Source organism: Tauraco erythrolophus, chromosome 3 (assembly GCF_009769465.1).
Source record: "Tauraco erythrolophus isolate bTauEry1 chromosome 3, bTauEry1.pri, whole genome shotgun sequence".
NCBI classification, from domain to species: Eukaryota; Metazoa; Chordata; class Aves; order Musophagiformes; family Musophagidae; genus Tauraco; species Tauraco erythrolophus.
This window is the reverse complement of record NC_141467.1, coordinates 36,405,698-36,421,106: the sequence shown is the minus strand read 5'-3', so window position 1 is coordinate 36,421,106 and position 15,409 is coordinate 36,405,698. Positions and strand designations below refer to the sequence as shown.

Below are 15,409 nucleotides of genomic sequence, written 5' to 3'. Positions count from 1 at the left end.
AGATGAGAGCTGACTGTGAAGAATTCCTGCTCTTTAGGAAACTCTCTTCTGAGGGCTCTCTCTCAAGTGCTCCATCTCTCAGAGTGCGCTCTCTCTGTCTCTCTCTTTTCAGGCCTCTCACTTGTCCAGGATTGCAGTGTCGGGACCTACCTGTTTCAGAATCATTTGCCAGGACAGGACAGGGGTTGGTCACCGGGTAATGAGCAATTACAGTGTACATCACTTGTCTGTATATATTAGTTTACATTCTTTTTATTTTTTATATATATTCATAAATTATTATCACTATTACTTTAGATTTTATATTATTAAACTGTTCTTATCTCCTTCACTTTTCCCCTTTAATTCTCTACCTCATTCCCCAGGGGTGAGTGAGGGTGCAGGAGAGGCTGTGTGGCATTCAGTTGCTGGCCAGGTTAAACCACAACAATATGATACTCAAGCATTGAATATGATACTCAAACACAACCTTCTGAAGCTGATTATAAAGTATTTTTAAAAATCACATGACCATTAAATGTTCAATACTTCTGATTTGATATTTCAATTTCTTCTGAGGTAGGTCTTCCAAGAATTACATATTCAAATTTTTGCCTATTTAACTTTTGCAGAAACTTATAACATTGAACGGAAACAATCACTAATCCTGGACACTGACACAAACAGCCAAGGAAAATCTTAAAACCACACATCTACTCATGTTCAGTTTGTCTTTCAACAGTTGGGGCCAGGGGAGGGGGAACAGAGAGTGAGGCATGTCCTAGCATTGTGGACTTCGCTTCCTAGAATGTGTATTCATCTTAGATTGGACTGACCATCACTGTATTAAAAAAAAAACACAAAACAAAACAAAAGCAAGCCATCCTAGGAACAGGGCTCAAAATCTCATTTTTATCTCTTTTCAAGTGACAGCCCTCAACACTAAGCCACGAAACCAGGATCCTGGCTGCCTGGTCTCCCTAGAGCCCTATGGTTCAAATTCATGATTGTATAGGAGCTAAGAATCAAAAGGTAGGGGATTCAAGCATGTCTATACTCAGGAAAACCCATGACCTAGGAACTCTCCTATGATATGTATGGAGTATTTCTTCAGGGTGAGAGAAAACTTAGACCTAAGTTATCCCATTGACTGAATAAATGCATGAAGATGGCCGTCAATGCTCTTAACTTTTCAGGCTCTGGTACAGAGTCCAAGCAGCTCTTCACCTACATTTTGGACTTCAGAGCCCAGAAGCATCAGCCTCCAGTGCTAGCTGGTGCTTATCACCCATTGTTTCAGAGTTCTGCTACCAATCTTTAAAAAATACTGCTTCACTAACTGCCATCAGTCTCACACATGAAACAGATAAGTTTGACACATTTCAAAGCAGTTTTTCTTGTAAGAATTTATATAACGCAGGAAGAAGCGCTGAGAAGAATGTAAGAAATTGACATAATGATATTTCGGATAGGACATAGAAGTAGGATAATCAGCTGGTGCAGATGCTGATTTCTGGGGGGCAGAATACCATTGCAGATCTCTGCTGCTTCATCCCTGTAAGTGACACACAACTATTACCCTGGTTTTCCATTAACTTGATTATCTTGATTAATCTGAAGAAAATGATGACAAAGACAAAAGCATATCCAGTCAGAAAGCAGCACCAACGTGTTCACACTAAAAGATTTACCATGTGGTCATTTACACAGATGAAGCAGCTGAGATTTTCAACAGTGATCCAATCTGAAGTCAGCAACTTCTCCAGCTGATGATCCTGACAATCCTGTCTCTCCATCTTCCACACCATACATACACACAATTTAAATACAGAGCAAGAGTATTTCTCACATGCTCTCTGTGCTCCCATTCACTATAGTAGTTCTTATGGGAAAAAATGCTCTTATCCATTGCATCTTTAAACACGACCTGTTTCAGGAATGCATTCTGAATGGAATAAGGGGGTATTGTACTGCTTTTTGGAACAGGTATTTCTGACCATCTATAGATGACTGAAGTTAAGGCAACTTAAGGAGAATGACAAGGAAACTTCCTAGCTATAAAGTGGATTTAGGCATTTACAGAACTTAAAGTTATGTTTAGTCATCACTGTCTATAGAAGCAGCCAGCAGGCAAACGACTGTGCTCATATATTATAAATAGATCACAGGAACTAAACAGTCAATCAATTATATATAGACTCCACTATATGCTTCCTGTCTTAAATCTGAAAAACCCAGTTCAAGTCATCATGAAAATTTCTGTTTCTATGCTACAGACAAAAATTAACATGTAGTTTGCTAACAAATTTTTTCCACTATGAAAGAAGACAGGCTTTTTTCTAGTTCATGTAGACCTCCACAAAGAAGGAGCCATCAAATACTTGTAACAAGCTAACTTATTCTGAAATATAAGATTAGATACAGTGTATACCAGCTATTTTGACCTGGTAAACCCAAAAATATTTCCCAAAACACTATTCTAAGGCTCTACTCCAACTACTTAATATAGTTGTCTAAGATGACTGCTGGCTAGTGAGCACCACTGAAGGAAGAAAACACAGAACTCAGTAACATAGAGACACTACACATAGGATGATCATACTCATATTTCAGGCTAAGTCTGTGTGTATGCATCTGAGCTCAGTTACATGTACACATGTGAAGGAGGGAGAAAATCATGGAGTACACTTCTGCAAGAGACAAGAATGTGACAGATTCTAGCTCTTCCATAGACCCATGTAGAAGTCAGAGACTAAACTGACTGATCTTTTCCAGATGCAATCATCAATTTTGTGTTACAAGTTCAGTATTCAATCATTAAGACAAAGTTTTGTTGGCCGACGGGCTATACGGCATGAAAGTAGATGTCCATGAACATGAATAAACTGTAGAAGTGACAGGAAATCAGAACATGTGAAATGCTCAAATAAAATTTCAGTAACACAAAAAGTATTAGTTTGTGTTACTTTCACGATGCAAAGATTTGGATATAGAGCAAAAATTAAAAGTCTGTGGTTGTTGTGGTTTAACCCCAGCCAGCAACTAAGCACTACACAGTGGCTCACTCACTTTCTCCTCAGTGAGATGGGAGAGAAGAGAATTGGAAGGGTAAAAGTGAGAAAACTCATGGGTCTAGATAATAACAGCTTAATAATTGAAATAAAATAGTAAAATTGTAATGAAAAGGAAAATAACAGAGAGACACAAAACGCAAGAAAGACAAGTGACGTAAATGAAACCAATTGCTCTCCACCAACCGAGTGATGCCCAGCGGCACCTTGGCCAGCTGTTCCCTTAGTTTATATGCTGAGCGTGATGTCACATGTTGTGGAATATCCATTTGGTCAGTTGGGGTCAGCTGTCCCGGCTGTGTCCCCTCCCAACTTCTTGTGCACCCCCAGCCTACTCGCTGGTGGGGTGGGGTGAGGAACAGAAAAGGCCTTGACACTGTGTAAGCACTGCTCAGCAATAACAAAAACATCCCTGTGTTATCAATGCTGTTTCCAGCACAAATTCAACACATAGCCCTGTACTAGCTACTATGAAGAAAATTAACTCTACCCCGGCCAAAACCAGCACAATGGTTTAAAACCATCTCAATGAAAATGTAAAAGAAAAAAAAAAGAAAAAGAATAGAAAGTACATTCGTGCCACACAGTGGACACTCAGGTTTATCAAGCTTTGTACCTTGAGTCGAGCTTCTACTGAAGCCTTCTTACGAGCTTCCCTCCTGCGATACTGCTCCACTTTATCCAGCTGATCAGGACGCTGAAGCATTCCCGCTACTCTCTGAACAGCTGTTGCAACTGCTTCCCTATCTGTTTCCTCCATTGTTGACTAGGACCTCAAAATGTCTTCATAATTTAACAGTACTGAAAAGAAATATGATATTTTTAGAAAATACATTTTCATTTGATGGCTATATTTCATTTCAAAGTTAACAATTTGAGAACTGACTTTGGCAATAAAAACTGCAACTTGACAGAAGCATCATTAGAAACCATTACAAACAGTAGTAACTAGAATTCTAAAAGAATCACATTTGAAGTCACTTTACTCCGTTTCATTAGTTTACCTGAAATGTTCTCTGGTTACTGGTTTTTCACTTACCTTGCTCTGCATAAGTCCGTATCAAAACAAGAGAACAACAACAATGAAAGAACAGCACACGTTCATTTAAAGAAAAGATTCTACCTTACCCTAGAGTAGGTTTGCCTATTAAAAGGGGAATGAGATAAGCATAAAGAAATCTTGTGGCAAGTCCAAGCAGAAATCCTAACTCTTCCCGAACTAGAATCTGGTAGAGCTGAGAACCATAGTCCCCCTGCAATAGCTCTAATTTGGTACCAAAAGTGGCGAGAAACATAGTTGCAGAAACTTCAAATCCACAGACTTAACTATAAAACTCTTCCGTTTACACTTTTGATGGATGATTTTTTTTTTTTATTTCCTACTCTTTGTTTCCAGTTCTTCGCACAGCATCAGTCCATGAGAGATGCAGGTCTGCAGGGAAAAAGTAATCAAGTATTTCACCTAAGTCTCCAGTGGAATTTTTAGGGAAGTAGAGACATGCATGCGAACTACTATTAGATTTTAAATGGAGAAAATGTAAAATTTGCTGGCCACCAAATCAGACCTGTTATGTCAAGCTTCATTAGCTACTAGTAGAAGGCAGGGAGGATCCCAGCCAACAAAGATGCAAAAACATCATGTCCACAGAACTCCAAGAAACACATCTTGAATTCCTTATTCCTTCCAAATGGAAAGCAACATTTTATGTCTTCACTCTTGGAATCAAATTGAACATTTTAGGTTATGCTGTCATGAATACAGATTATACTCTCTCATATTCATGTTATTCCTTGAAAGTACTTTCTGCATTCACATATACAGTACATCACTTAATCTCAACAGATTAATTAGTGATCTGACGAAGAACTATACTAGATCACAGAACTGGATGGGCAAAAGTGAGAAGATTTATGGGTCAAGAGAAAGACAGTTAATAGGTGTAGGAAAGAAACAAAAGGAAAAAAATGAATCAAAACAAACAAACCCAAAAAACCAACTGAAGCAAAGGAAATTGCTCACACCTACTATAGGCAAGACAGTGCCTCAGCCAGTCTCTGAAAAACAACCACCCTGGAAGCTACATCCCCTGTTTTTTTTCTTCATCTATCCCATTTTTTATTGCTGAGCATGATATTACAGGGTAGGGAATATCCCTTTGGTCATTTTGGGTCAGCTGTTGTGGCTGTGCTCCCTTGCCCAACCCCAACTTAGTCAAGGGGAGTGGAGGGCAGAGTAGGAAAAAAAAGAGAAAGCCTTGACACAGTGCAAGCACCCTTCAGCAAGAGCCAAAATACTGTTGTGTTAACAACACTGTTTTAGCCACAAATCCAAAACACAGCTCCATACCTGCCACTATGAAGAAAGTTAACTCCATCTCAGCCAGACCCAGTACAGCATTATAAGAATTAGTCATTTTAAGACTTAATAGAGTTAAAAAAGATTTCAGGTTAAGGGCTGGCCAAGATTCAGTCTTTAAGACCCTAAGTCTACAGCTTAAGTTCCTTCATCTGATATCTCAAGAACTGTATCTCTAGTATCTTCCAAAGTTACAAGCGTAAGTATGCACTTATTCCAGAATTTTTTCTACAGTGTAAACTCATGGCCTACTTTACCTCCTCAGCTGTGCAACCATATCCATCACTTCTCTACGAAGCTTATTTAGCTCAAATCCTACTCTACATCTCAAGGTGCAGGATCTATTCCTACTGCTCACACTTTTGAATGAATACTCTGGTTTTGTTGAGTCAAATCCATTTCGAAGCTATCAGGACTGTATCCATGATTAAAAAAAAAAAGTTATTTTAAAATATGAACAGATATGGTATGTGCAGTAGATAGCTTTATGCTGAACTACTGCCTTTATTAACATCTCTGAATACATTCAGCAGAGCTATAACAGCTTTAACCCACACAGCCACTACCCAGGCACATTAAGTAACCTCATGAACAAAATTAGTAGTCAGCATCCTGTAATCTCCTAACCGACTACATACTAACTTGCTGAGGTAGACAGGTTGTTGAACAACTACTAACCATTCAAAAGGAACAGCAAACTTTAAGAAGCCACGCCAACTTTACACAGAGACTGTTAGCCAAAACCACAAACATTTTTCAGAGCAAGGCACTGGAAGAAGCAAACAAAATAAAGTCCTGAGCAGACTTGGAAAGGCTTCAGCTGCAAGCACACCCTCCTCCGGACTCCATCTCCGGCCGGGAGCCGAGAAGCGAGCCAGAGGGGACAATACGCTCACACAGGGACGCCCCTGCCCCCTCCAGAAACGAGCTTCTGGGCTAGAGGCACGCAGCGACACCCAAGTTCGGGGCACAACCCCTCAAAACAAAGCTCGGAGGAAGCTGCGGCAGCCCGCGGCCGGCAGCCCGGCTCCTCCCAGCCGCGCTCCCTGACGGACGTGGGTCATCTCGAATTATTTGCACCGACGCAGGTGCCCGTCCCTGCCGGGCAAAGGCCAGAGACCTGCCCCCGGGCACGCAGGCGAGGCTGCGGCCCCGCCGCGCCAAGCTCCTTCGGCCTCAGCAGAGACCCGCGGACGGCGGCGGCGCCGGAGGAGCCCTCAGCACCTCCTTCGGCCTCGCCATCCCGAGACGCTCCCCCGATCGGCGCGGCCCAACCCGTACACCCTCTGCTGCCCGTTGTGCCAGACTCCAGTCGCTACGGACAGCTCCAGCCTGGCAGGAGCCAGCACGGCGGCGCTCACCGACCGGGCCGCCGGCGCGGAGCCAGCAGCGGGGGCCGAAGAAGCCGCTGCCGCCACTTACCGGTTGCCGCCCGCCCCTCGGGAAGCCACTGACAGGCCGGCAGTGCGCACGCGCCGGGCGCGCACCGCGGCGCGGGAGCGAGCTCGCAGGCGCAGGACGAAGTGAACACCACCCCCACCCCCCGCCCCGCTCTCGCGCGGCGTTGGGCGGCGCGCATGCGGGCCGCGCTCCCTCACCTGTTCGCGGGAGCGAGCTGCGCCTGCGCGGCCGCGGGAAGGTCGGCGGGGGGGCGTTCGCTGACCGAAAAAGCTGCTGGAAGCCCGATAGCCCCTCCGGCTGCTTTAATGACCGACGTCAGGGAGACTGCTTCTCTTCTTGCTCTCCCTGAGGAGCTTCATCCCAGTGGCGAGGCGGTTGTGTACGCGCACGTGTTGTTGGGCGCGATGACAGAGCGGGGAGCGCCCGCGTCTCCTCGGAGCCGGCTGGGGGCTGCCGGTGGCACCTCCTCATCTTCCGCCCTCCTCGTTGTTGTTTTACAGTCTCTCAGTGTCGAGGGCACTGTCTACTTCGGGAGCGTGGTTCAAGGTCACTGACAGGGGTTAAAAAAATAAAATGCAGAAGTCCTTTAAGGTATTAAACCTTTGAGTTTGGATGCTAACCTGTTGCAGTGAAAGCTTGGTCATTGGGTGCCGTCTGGAGAAAGGAAGCAGTACACTAAGTAAGGGTGGACAAGCTGTGAATCATGCAGTGCCTCTCAGATCTGTGTGGAAGTGGGTTTGCCCGGCGGAGAAAAGGGGAAAGTCCTCATTGGGCCCATTGCCTCAGCTGTGTCTCTTCCCACGTTGCCCAGAGCCCCGGTTGCTGCCGTGCTGAGAAAGCCTGCGTTGAGCAGGGATGTGTGGCTGCAGGGATGCATCTTACTGCGGCCTTCCCTGGCTCTGCACGTCGGAAAGGCTGAGGCTCAGGGAAGCTTCTTGCTTAGGATTTAATTTATATGTAAGGGAAAACCCTGGTGCATTTAAAAAGGCAGGGATTTATGAAATTAGCACTGGGTTAGTGGGTACAGCGGGAAATGGGGACGGAGGAGGTGCCTCCTGGGGACTGTGCTGCTAGCTGGGTTTGTGTAGGGGTTGCCATAGCAGCTGCCAGCAGCTCCAAGTGCCCAGGCAGACCGCGGGCTTAAAAACCTGCTTGAGAGCAAGCGAGTGCCTCAGCCGGCACTCTGTGCCCAGCGCTTTGCAGTGGGACCTGCAGCTGTCCTGTGAGAAGGAGCTTAACCCGTCCCTCCGTGCGTGAGTTCTCCCCTGCAGCGGTCTGATCAGAGACAAATGACAGCTATGCAATTAGAAATAAAGTTTTGTTAAGGGGTAATGGAGCTTTTACCATTTTGTAAACTGCTTAGATCGTCTCGACTTAAATTAGCAACCCAAAGTAGGGAATTTTTTTTTCTTTTCCTTGCTAGTCTATCATATTGGTGCTGTTATAGGGATAAAAATACTGAAAGCGTGGTTGAGTGTTACATTGTCCAGTCATTTTCTGTATTGTTCCTTTAGGCTGGTTTTTGTGTGGTGGTGGAGATGGAGGAGACTGTGGAAGGTGAGACTGAGTTAGGGGGAAGAGTTGAACCCAGTTCCTCTCCTGGTCACTCTGTACAACAGGAGTCAGAACAACCGAGAGCAACGCTACTTTCTTCCAAGCCGGACATTGATCTCTCTCCACCACTCATTGCTATAAAAAAAGGTAAGGGAGAAAATAATGACAAGTACTTCATTTTGGCTTTGTATGGGGAAAAAAATCCAGGAACAAAATGAGAAACCAATTATTAAGTAGAGTGCTTAAGTTTATAACAGGTACTTACATATACTGGGTGAGTATGTGCTATTCTGAATGTGCCAGTGCAGGGACTGAAATGTGCAATTTTCTGCTTTATAAGTAAATGTATACATATAAATAAATGCATATATGAGTTTTATATATATATGTGTATTTACGGAGTCATGCACAGTGCAACTCTGATCCCTTAGCAGATTTTCTAGTGTTGAATCATAGTAACATGATTAGAATAATTTTTTCTCTAATTAAAATTAGTAGTACTTTATAGTGTGGTATACTCTATAGTATGGCATATAGTATGGTGTCTCTTTTCTGGAATATATTAACAGTGATAATAGATTGAATAATTAGTTCAAAGATTACTGAACATGGCCTCACAATGACATCAGCCAGCTCCCTCAGTGCTTGTGGGTGCATCCCATCAGGGCCCAGGGATTTATGTATGCCAACTTTACTTCAGCACTGTCTAACCTGATTCTTTTCCACAAGGTCAGGGAATACTTAAGCAAAGTGGGCATATGTAAATCCATGGGCCCTGGTGGGATGAAACACAGGAGATTCCATCTGAACATCAGGAAACGCTTTTTCATTGTGAGGGTGCCTGAGCACTGGCACAGGTTGCTCAGAGAGGTTGTGGAGTCTCCAACCTTGGAGATATTCAAAAGCCACCTGGACATGGTCATGGGCAACCAGCTCTAGATGGCCTTGCTTGAGCAAGGGGAGTTGGACCAGTTGACCTCCAGAGGTCCCTTCCAGTCTGTCCCATTCTATGATTCTTTGAATAATACATTATAATCAGGGGAAAAGAAACACAATCTGTAAGAAAATTTATAAGAAAATCATTGCTATTAGAATACTAATTTTAGCACAATCTCATAATTTATTTAGATTTTTAAAAAAAATATAATAAAACAGTAGTTCCTGAAAGTTTAGTGAGCTGCTCGTTAGCATTACTGCATGCTCCACTGAGGATCCTATTTGCTGCTGAGGATGAGACCTAAATATCATCTTCTGAGAAATAAAATGGTTGCTTTTTCTTGGACTAAAAGCAAGATGTAGCAATTACAAGTAGCGTTGTTCAGTGCTTTCAAATAATTATCTTTTTGAAGCTAACTAGAACAGTATTTCTGTTAAAGAGACATCAAACAATATTTAGGAATGCTTTGTAATTAGCGTTTTTAAAAGAGAAACGATGGTTGGCTGGAGATAGGTTATTGTACTTAGTATCAGGAAAACATAAATATTCTTGTTACTTAAATTACTTAAAAATATTCAAACCCTAATTTCTAGGAAAAACAAAGGCATGCAATAATTTTTTTATTAAATAACTTAAAAGGCTTCAAAAGCTCTTAAGGAGGCTTAAACAATCAACAGAAAATAGTTACATGTTCTAATGATATATGTCCTGATTTTATTGCAAATATTAGCAATCTTTATTCTTCAGATATTCGATGTTCTCAGGTTGTCTTTCAAGTCTCTGCAATTAGCAAATTTGTCATAGATGCAAGAGACCGACAATCAGAATTCAAATAGCAGAAGAGGAATAACTGGGTGACAATAACACGTGTGAAAAGTAACAATATTTCAGAGTCTATTTATTCCAGAACTGATTTCTTCAAGCTAGAACCCTAGATTACTTTTTCTTCTCACTACTGCTATGGATAGGGATTGTTTGCAATTGAACTTGAGATAAAAGCCGTTATAAGACATCTTTACCCTTAACGGCTTCTAAGGATTTCTGCTGAGGCACAGGTTTTCTAATGTTCTTTTCATGTCTCATTTTCCCTAGCCTGAAAAGAGGTTAGCCAGCAGATATTAAGACACAAAATTGCAGGTCTTGTAAATGCATTTCTTGTGCATATACCTGCACAAATTAGAATTTGTCACTTTTTTAACTAGACACAGAAAGTAAGTATCGTAGATGCGGAGGGGACCTGAAGACAAGGAGCACTGAGCTAGGATCTCCTGTCACAGGATCACCTTTGACTGCTGTTCTTCCGGTAAGTGTTTTCATGCTAAAATAGGTGATGACTCAGCTACTCTGTTAAATTTTCCTCTGTACAGATTATTCTTGAAGTCTTCATTGACAAAAGTTTAGCCTAAGACTTGAGGGTGCTGAGTTCCTTCAGTCTCTGTTAATTACAAGGAAAAAGAACAGTGAACCACTCAAAAATGTATACAGTGTTAGGCCATTTACTTTTGGTGCTCACAGTGTGTGTTGCTGGGATTTTGAGTTTTGGGATTTTTTTTTTTACCATCCACTGGTTAATTCCCTTTCTTTGCCAAGATGAAAATTAATATTGGTTAAGAATCTTGAATAACTGAGAATTAATTCTGGCCTAACAAGTTAATTATTACTGATCTCTTCCCTCTGCTTTCCTTAGATGAAATTTTTTGTGTTACCATAACCAGTTTGAAGATCGACAATATAATATAAAATCCTCAAGTGAGGAAAAAGAATCTCTCTATAACAAACTTTTATTTTCTAGACAACTGGTAAGAAAAGTATAGTACTTTCCAGTGAAACTAGGAAAGAACTAGCCAAGCAAGCCAAAGTCACCAAAAAGGAGAGAAGAGCTCAGTTAGATGAAAGACACAAGTATTTGATATCAAGATTAGCAGATGGGATAGGCTTAAGTGAGCAGCAAGTGGAGGAAGCCATTATTTCTGATGACAAAGTAAGTATTAATTACATTATTGTTATTAAATATATTTCCAAAATTTCCAGTCTTTTGAAACTACTTCACAATTAACTGCTTGTAATTTTGTTTTTAGTTTCAATTTATAGAACAATTCTTTGCCCCTAGTGGACTTAAAAAGTTGCTCTTCTTTTACCAAGATGTATTACAGGTATGTTTCTGTTACTGCTTCTGCAAAAGCAAAGTTGTGTTTTTTAAAAAAATTAAAAAAGACTGTTGCAAAATTCAGAAAAACTTAACAGAGATTTTTTTACTATACATGCCAATGTGGAAAGAACCTGGATCTCATTGTTTAGATACTGACATCTTGGCTTCCATGGGAACACGAGATGCCCTGTGGCATGGTTTGATACTCTTCTTGTTTTCACAAAAAAAACCCTTAAAAATGGCCAAGTAAAATAATGATCCAGACTTCAAAAAAGATAAAGATAATTGAAGCAAAGTGTTCACAGTATTTGGAGTTTTAAAAAACTGGATTAGTTAACATAAGTAGTATAGGAACAGGGAACTGTCTGTGTTAAGAACAGTTGTCTTTTGGTTTGAAACACACCAACTCTGCTATGGACAAAGCACTGACTCAAGAGGGTGAAAAATAGTGCAATTTCTTTCTAAAATAAGGTGGCTTCAAGTTCATGTCTTTCCTCTTCTGCAGAAATTTATCTCAAGCTTGGAAAACTATAACTAGAAATAAGGTCGTTGTGGTCCCAAAGATGTATTTCCCTCCCTTTCAGTTTTTAGAAGAAGAAACCTCTTCATAAAAAGCAAAATCATTTGTTCAGCTTCCACTGAGTGTGTGATTTCAGAAGGTGCCAAGTGACCTTGATACTGCCTAACATGACTGCTGTGAGCTTCTGGACCTGCAAAGTCCTTCCTCAGTCCTTCCAGGTTATGCCATTTAAGAGGCATGTTCGGGTGCACTGACTCACCATGTGGTGGTGTTTTAGGCTTGTTGGGGAGAAGAAACTGACTGATAATGCTTGATCGTCAGTTAAGTGCAAAAATGAATTACAGATTTGTTATAACCTATATAAGTTAAAAGAGCTTTTGAGTGTTACTGGAATTGCTTAGAGACTTGGCAAGCACAGAATCAGCTCAGCTGTCAAAACAGTTTTATCAGTTTTTCCTTTCACTGAGGCTGTGTGTGCACATTTCTGGGATGAACATGATGTTCTCTGACTTAAATCAAGATGAAACTAAAAATCTTGAAAGTGTTTTTCTTAACTGACAAGCTAGAAATAAATGCCCATCTTGAGTTAAGTGAAATGTTACATTTCTGCATTTGATTTTGTTTTCTTTTGGTCTTTTTAACCATTAAAATATGAGTTTATGAAAATTCTGTTGCAAAAGTAGCATAGCATAAAAAAAATGTTTCTGATGGAAAGTATGAATGCCATCTCTTGCGTCTTCTACCCCATTCTGATGAGTCGAGAGATCTCATTAAATCGACTGTTCTGTCAACAGTTTGATTTCAAACATATTAGACAATTGCAGATTACTCAGGGGCAATATCATTGCCCTGTTCTTAACCATTTTTGGCCATTCTTGGAGATAAAATATTGGCCTGGGCAGACCGCTGGCCTGACTTAGCAGTCATGTTACCAAGATTTGTCAAAGATTCTTTCTTCAGCACTGCTCATCTCTCTTTTTCAGCATCATGGGTTCATGATGTTCACTTGAGACTGTGCACAGGAGTTAGAAGATGTTGATTTGGAGTGGAAGTGAGAAGCCACCACTGCGTATCATACATCACATGTTTAGCCTAGCAAGAGCTAAACTAGCTATACTTTTTAAGAAGAGGCTTCTCCTTCTCAGACTTGAAAGAGAAATATACCTGCAAGCCTCTTCCATGCTATTTTCTGTTACATTCTTCCAAGTTTCAAGAGATTATTTTCCAAAGCGCATGACAGAAAATTAAAGGGAAGCAGATCTTGAGCAGGCTTAAACATTTATGTTGCTTCAAAGAGAAGAGGTTGTAGATACATCTCAGTGGAGAGGGACCAGTGGCAGCAAGGCTTCTCGGAGAGGAAACATTTTAGAGTGATGTATGGTTAAAGACATGGGCAGAAGACTAGATTTCTTTGCATTGTTGGCAGGATCTACCTCACAGAGTTCCTTGTGAGTCCTACTCACAATTACATTCTGACTTTGGAGACGGGGCACATGACTCTTTCTGTGAGACATCCAGTTTGTTTCCATGGAGGAAGTTGCTCTAGGAAACACTTCAGATTTAATTTCATTATATTTTCTGAGATTTTTTCCCACTTCTTTGATTTTTTTTTTTTCTGAAATAACAGAGTTATGAAATTGTTTACTAGGGATTTGAGATTCATGCAAATCTTATTCTCCAGATAAAGCCAACCTCATGATTTCTATCTGGGAATTACTAACTGATTCAGATGGAGCTTAGTTATAATTCACATATCCAAATAGGATAAGTACCTGTAGGATAATAGTTTTTATTTTACTAACCTCTTGTTTATGATTTAATTTCTAGCAAAAATTGAATGCACCATTGAGGTCAGATGGGTCAGCGAACAGTTTGCTTCAGAAGAAGTTATTTATTACCATGGGTTCTACTGAGGTATGGTTGAAGAATTCATTAGATGACATTTGAAAAGTAAAATACTGAAAAAACGTGACAGTTGTGCGGTGTTAAACAACTTTTTTTGTACTTCTTGGATAGATAGTCAAGTATTTAGTCCTTGTTCTTCTCATAATGTAAGATCGCCCAACATTTCTTGAGCTGAGGTTGGAATTCACCAGTAAAGAAGTAGTGATTAATGGATTTGACTATCTGAGGGGAGAGCAGGTCAAATAAACCCTTGTTAAAAAATCACAGATCCTAATGTTTTTGTTAATGACTGAATGTTTAAGTACTTTCCAGTGCTTGTGCACTTCTAGTTTAAAAGTGCAGTTCTTCAGGGGTTTTGTATTTTCTTTCATACAATAATACTGCACATTACTCCAAAAATACCTTTAATAATTCCTTTATTCCATTCAAATTCTTATAACAACCTCCTTACTGTAATGTATAAGCATTATTCAGCAGTGTATTTAGAGTAGTCATTAAGATTTCTGATTAATTTTCTTTCTTTCCGTCTCTTTTGGGGGGTATTGGGTGTGCTGTATACGATTTTCTTTGAGTAAGGCATAGGCATGTCTTTTTTTTTTTTTTTTCTTTTTCCCCAGTGAGCTTATATTAACATTGTTATGTCAGAAAAGACGTAGCTGAAGAATTCTTTCTTGCTTTTGGAGGAGAAGTGAGATTCATTCCTCTGACAATTGAACCAATTGGAATGGCTTTTCAGATTTGTTATAGTTGAATTATTACTAGATTTAATAGATTAAAAATAAGCATTGTTGCAGTAATTATTTGAAACTTTTACATGACTTCAGCCTATTAAAAAGATGAAAATACATGTTATAAAGTATTCAGATCAGAAGTTTTTAGTAATCTTTATGTTTTTTTTATAAAAAATTAAATAAATGTCATTCTAAGATGATCCATTCTGGTCTAGATATCTATGAAAAGTACTTTAAATGTTTGAAAACCGAGGATATCTTTCATTTTCTTCAGTGAATTTATGTTGACAGATTCAGAAAGGGATTAGACAGTCTCATGGATAAGTCCATAAATGCATACTAAAATGACTGGGCAGGAATATGTCATCTAACAGCTCCCATACAGTGGTTGCTGGTGGTCAGGGAGCAGGAGAGGAATGGAGCCCAGGAGGTAGCCTAGCTTGCAAGCTCTCCCTGAACTGGATTTTTTTGGTAGACATGAGATACTGAACTGGTCTGCCCAGAAGAGCACTTTTGACATTCTTATATCAGATGGAGAAAAAACAGTGTTTGATTTGAGAGGGACAGATTTTCAAATATCCTACAAACACTTCACTACTTTTTTCAGTAAACTTTTTTTTTTTACAATTTTGTTTTCAGCCCATTTTTAAGTTGTTAAGTAAATTACTTTCACTGTACATTTGTATTCTTTTTAACTCTATGCATTTTGTCCTTCTTACAGAATTTTACAGGAACTTGTGCCTTTTTCCTAAGGACATCGGATAAAGTTATAACTGCATCAAATGTTTCCCAGGTCAGGCCAAAAT

At 40.4% G+C, this 15,409-nt stretch overlaps 2 protein-coding genes across 4 annotated transcripts in view; one reads left to right on the top strand and one right to left on the bottom strand.

The window, feature by feature from the left end:
* Positions 1-6,855, bottom strand: part of EXOC3 (exocyst complex component 3) — a 31,646-nt gene extending 24,791 nt beyond the window's left edge. The window contains exons 1-2 of one of the 3 annotated variants that reach the window (XM_086608510.1): positions 6,829-6,855; positions 3,667-3,851 (exon numbers count right to left, since the gene is read on the bottom strand). In XM_086608510.1, the coding sequence (XP_086464636.1) occupies positions 3,667-3,810 (144 nt within the window). In that variant the 5' untranslated portion in view covers positions 3,811-3,851; positions 6,829-6,855. Of the gene's footprint in view, positions 1-3,666; positions 3,852-6,687; positions 6,714-6,767; positions 6,797-6,828 lie in introns of those variants that run through there. The other 2 variants (XM_086608511.1, XM_086608509.1) reach the window with 2 other exon arrangements.
* Positions 6,856-8,345: 1,490 nt separating this feature from the next.
* Positions 8,346-15,409, top strand: part of LOC104375270 (dynein axonemal heavy chain 5) — a 168,285-nt gene continuing 161,221 nt past the window's right edge. The window contains exons 1-6 of the mRNA XM_086609153.1: positions 8,346-8,508; positions 10,501-10,601; positions 11,091-11,279; positions 11,377-11,451; positions 13,795-13,881; positions 15,325-15,396. Coding sequence (XP_086465279.1) covers positions 8,346-8,508; positions 10,501-10,601; positions 11,091-11,279; positions 11,377-11,451; positions 13,795-13,881; positions 15,325-15,396 — 687 coding nt within the window. The remainder of the gene's footprint in view (positions 8,509-10,500; positions 10,602-11,090; positions 11,280-11,376; positions 11,452-13,794; positions 13,882-15,324; positions 15,397-15,409) is intronic.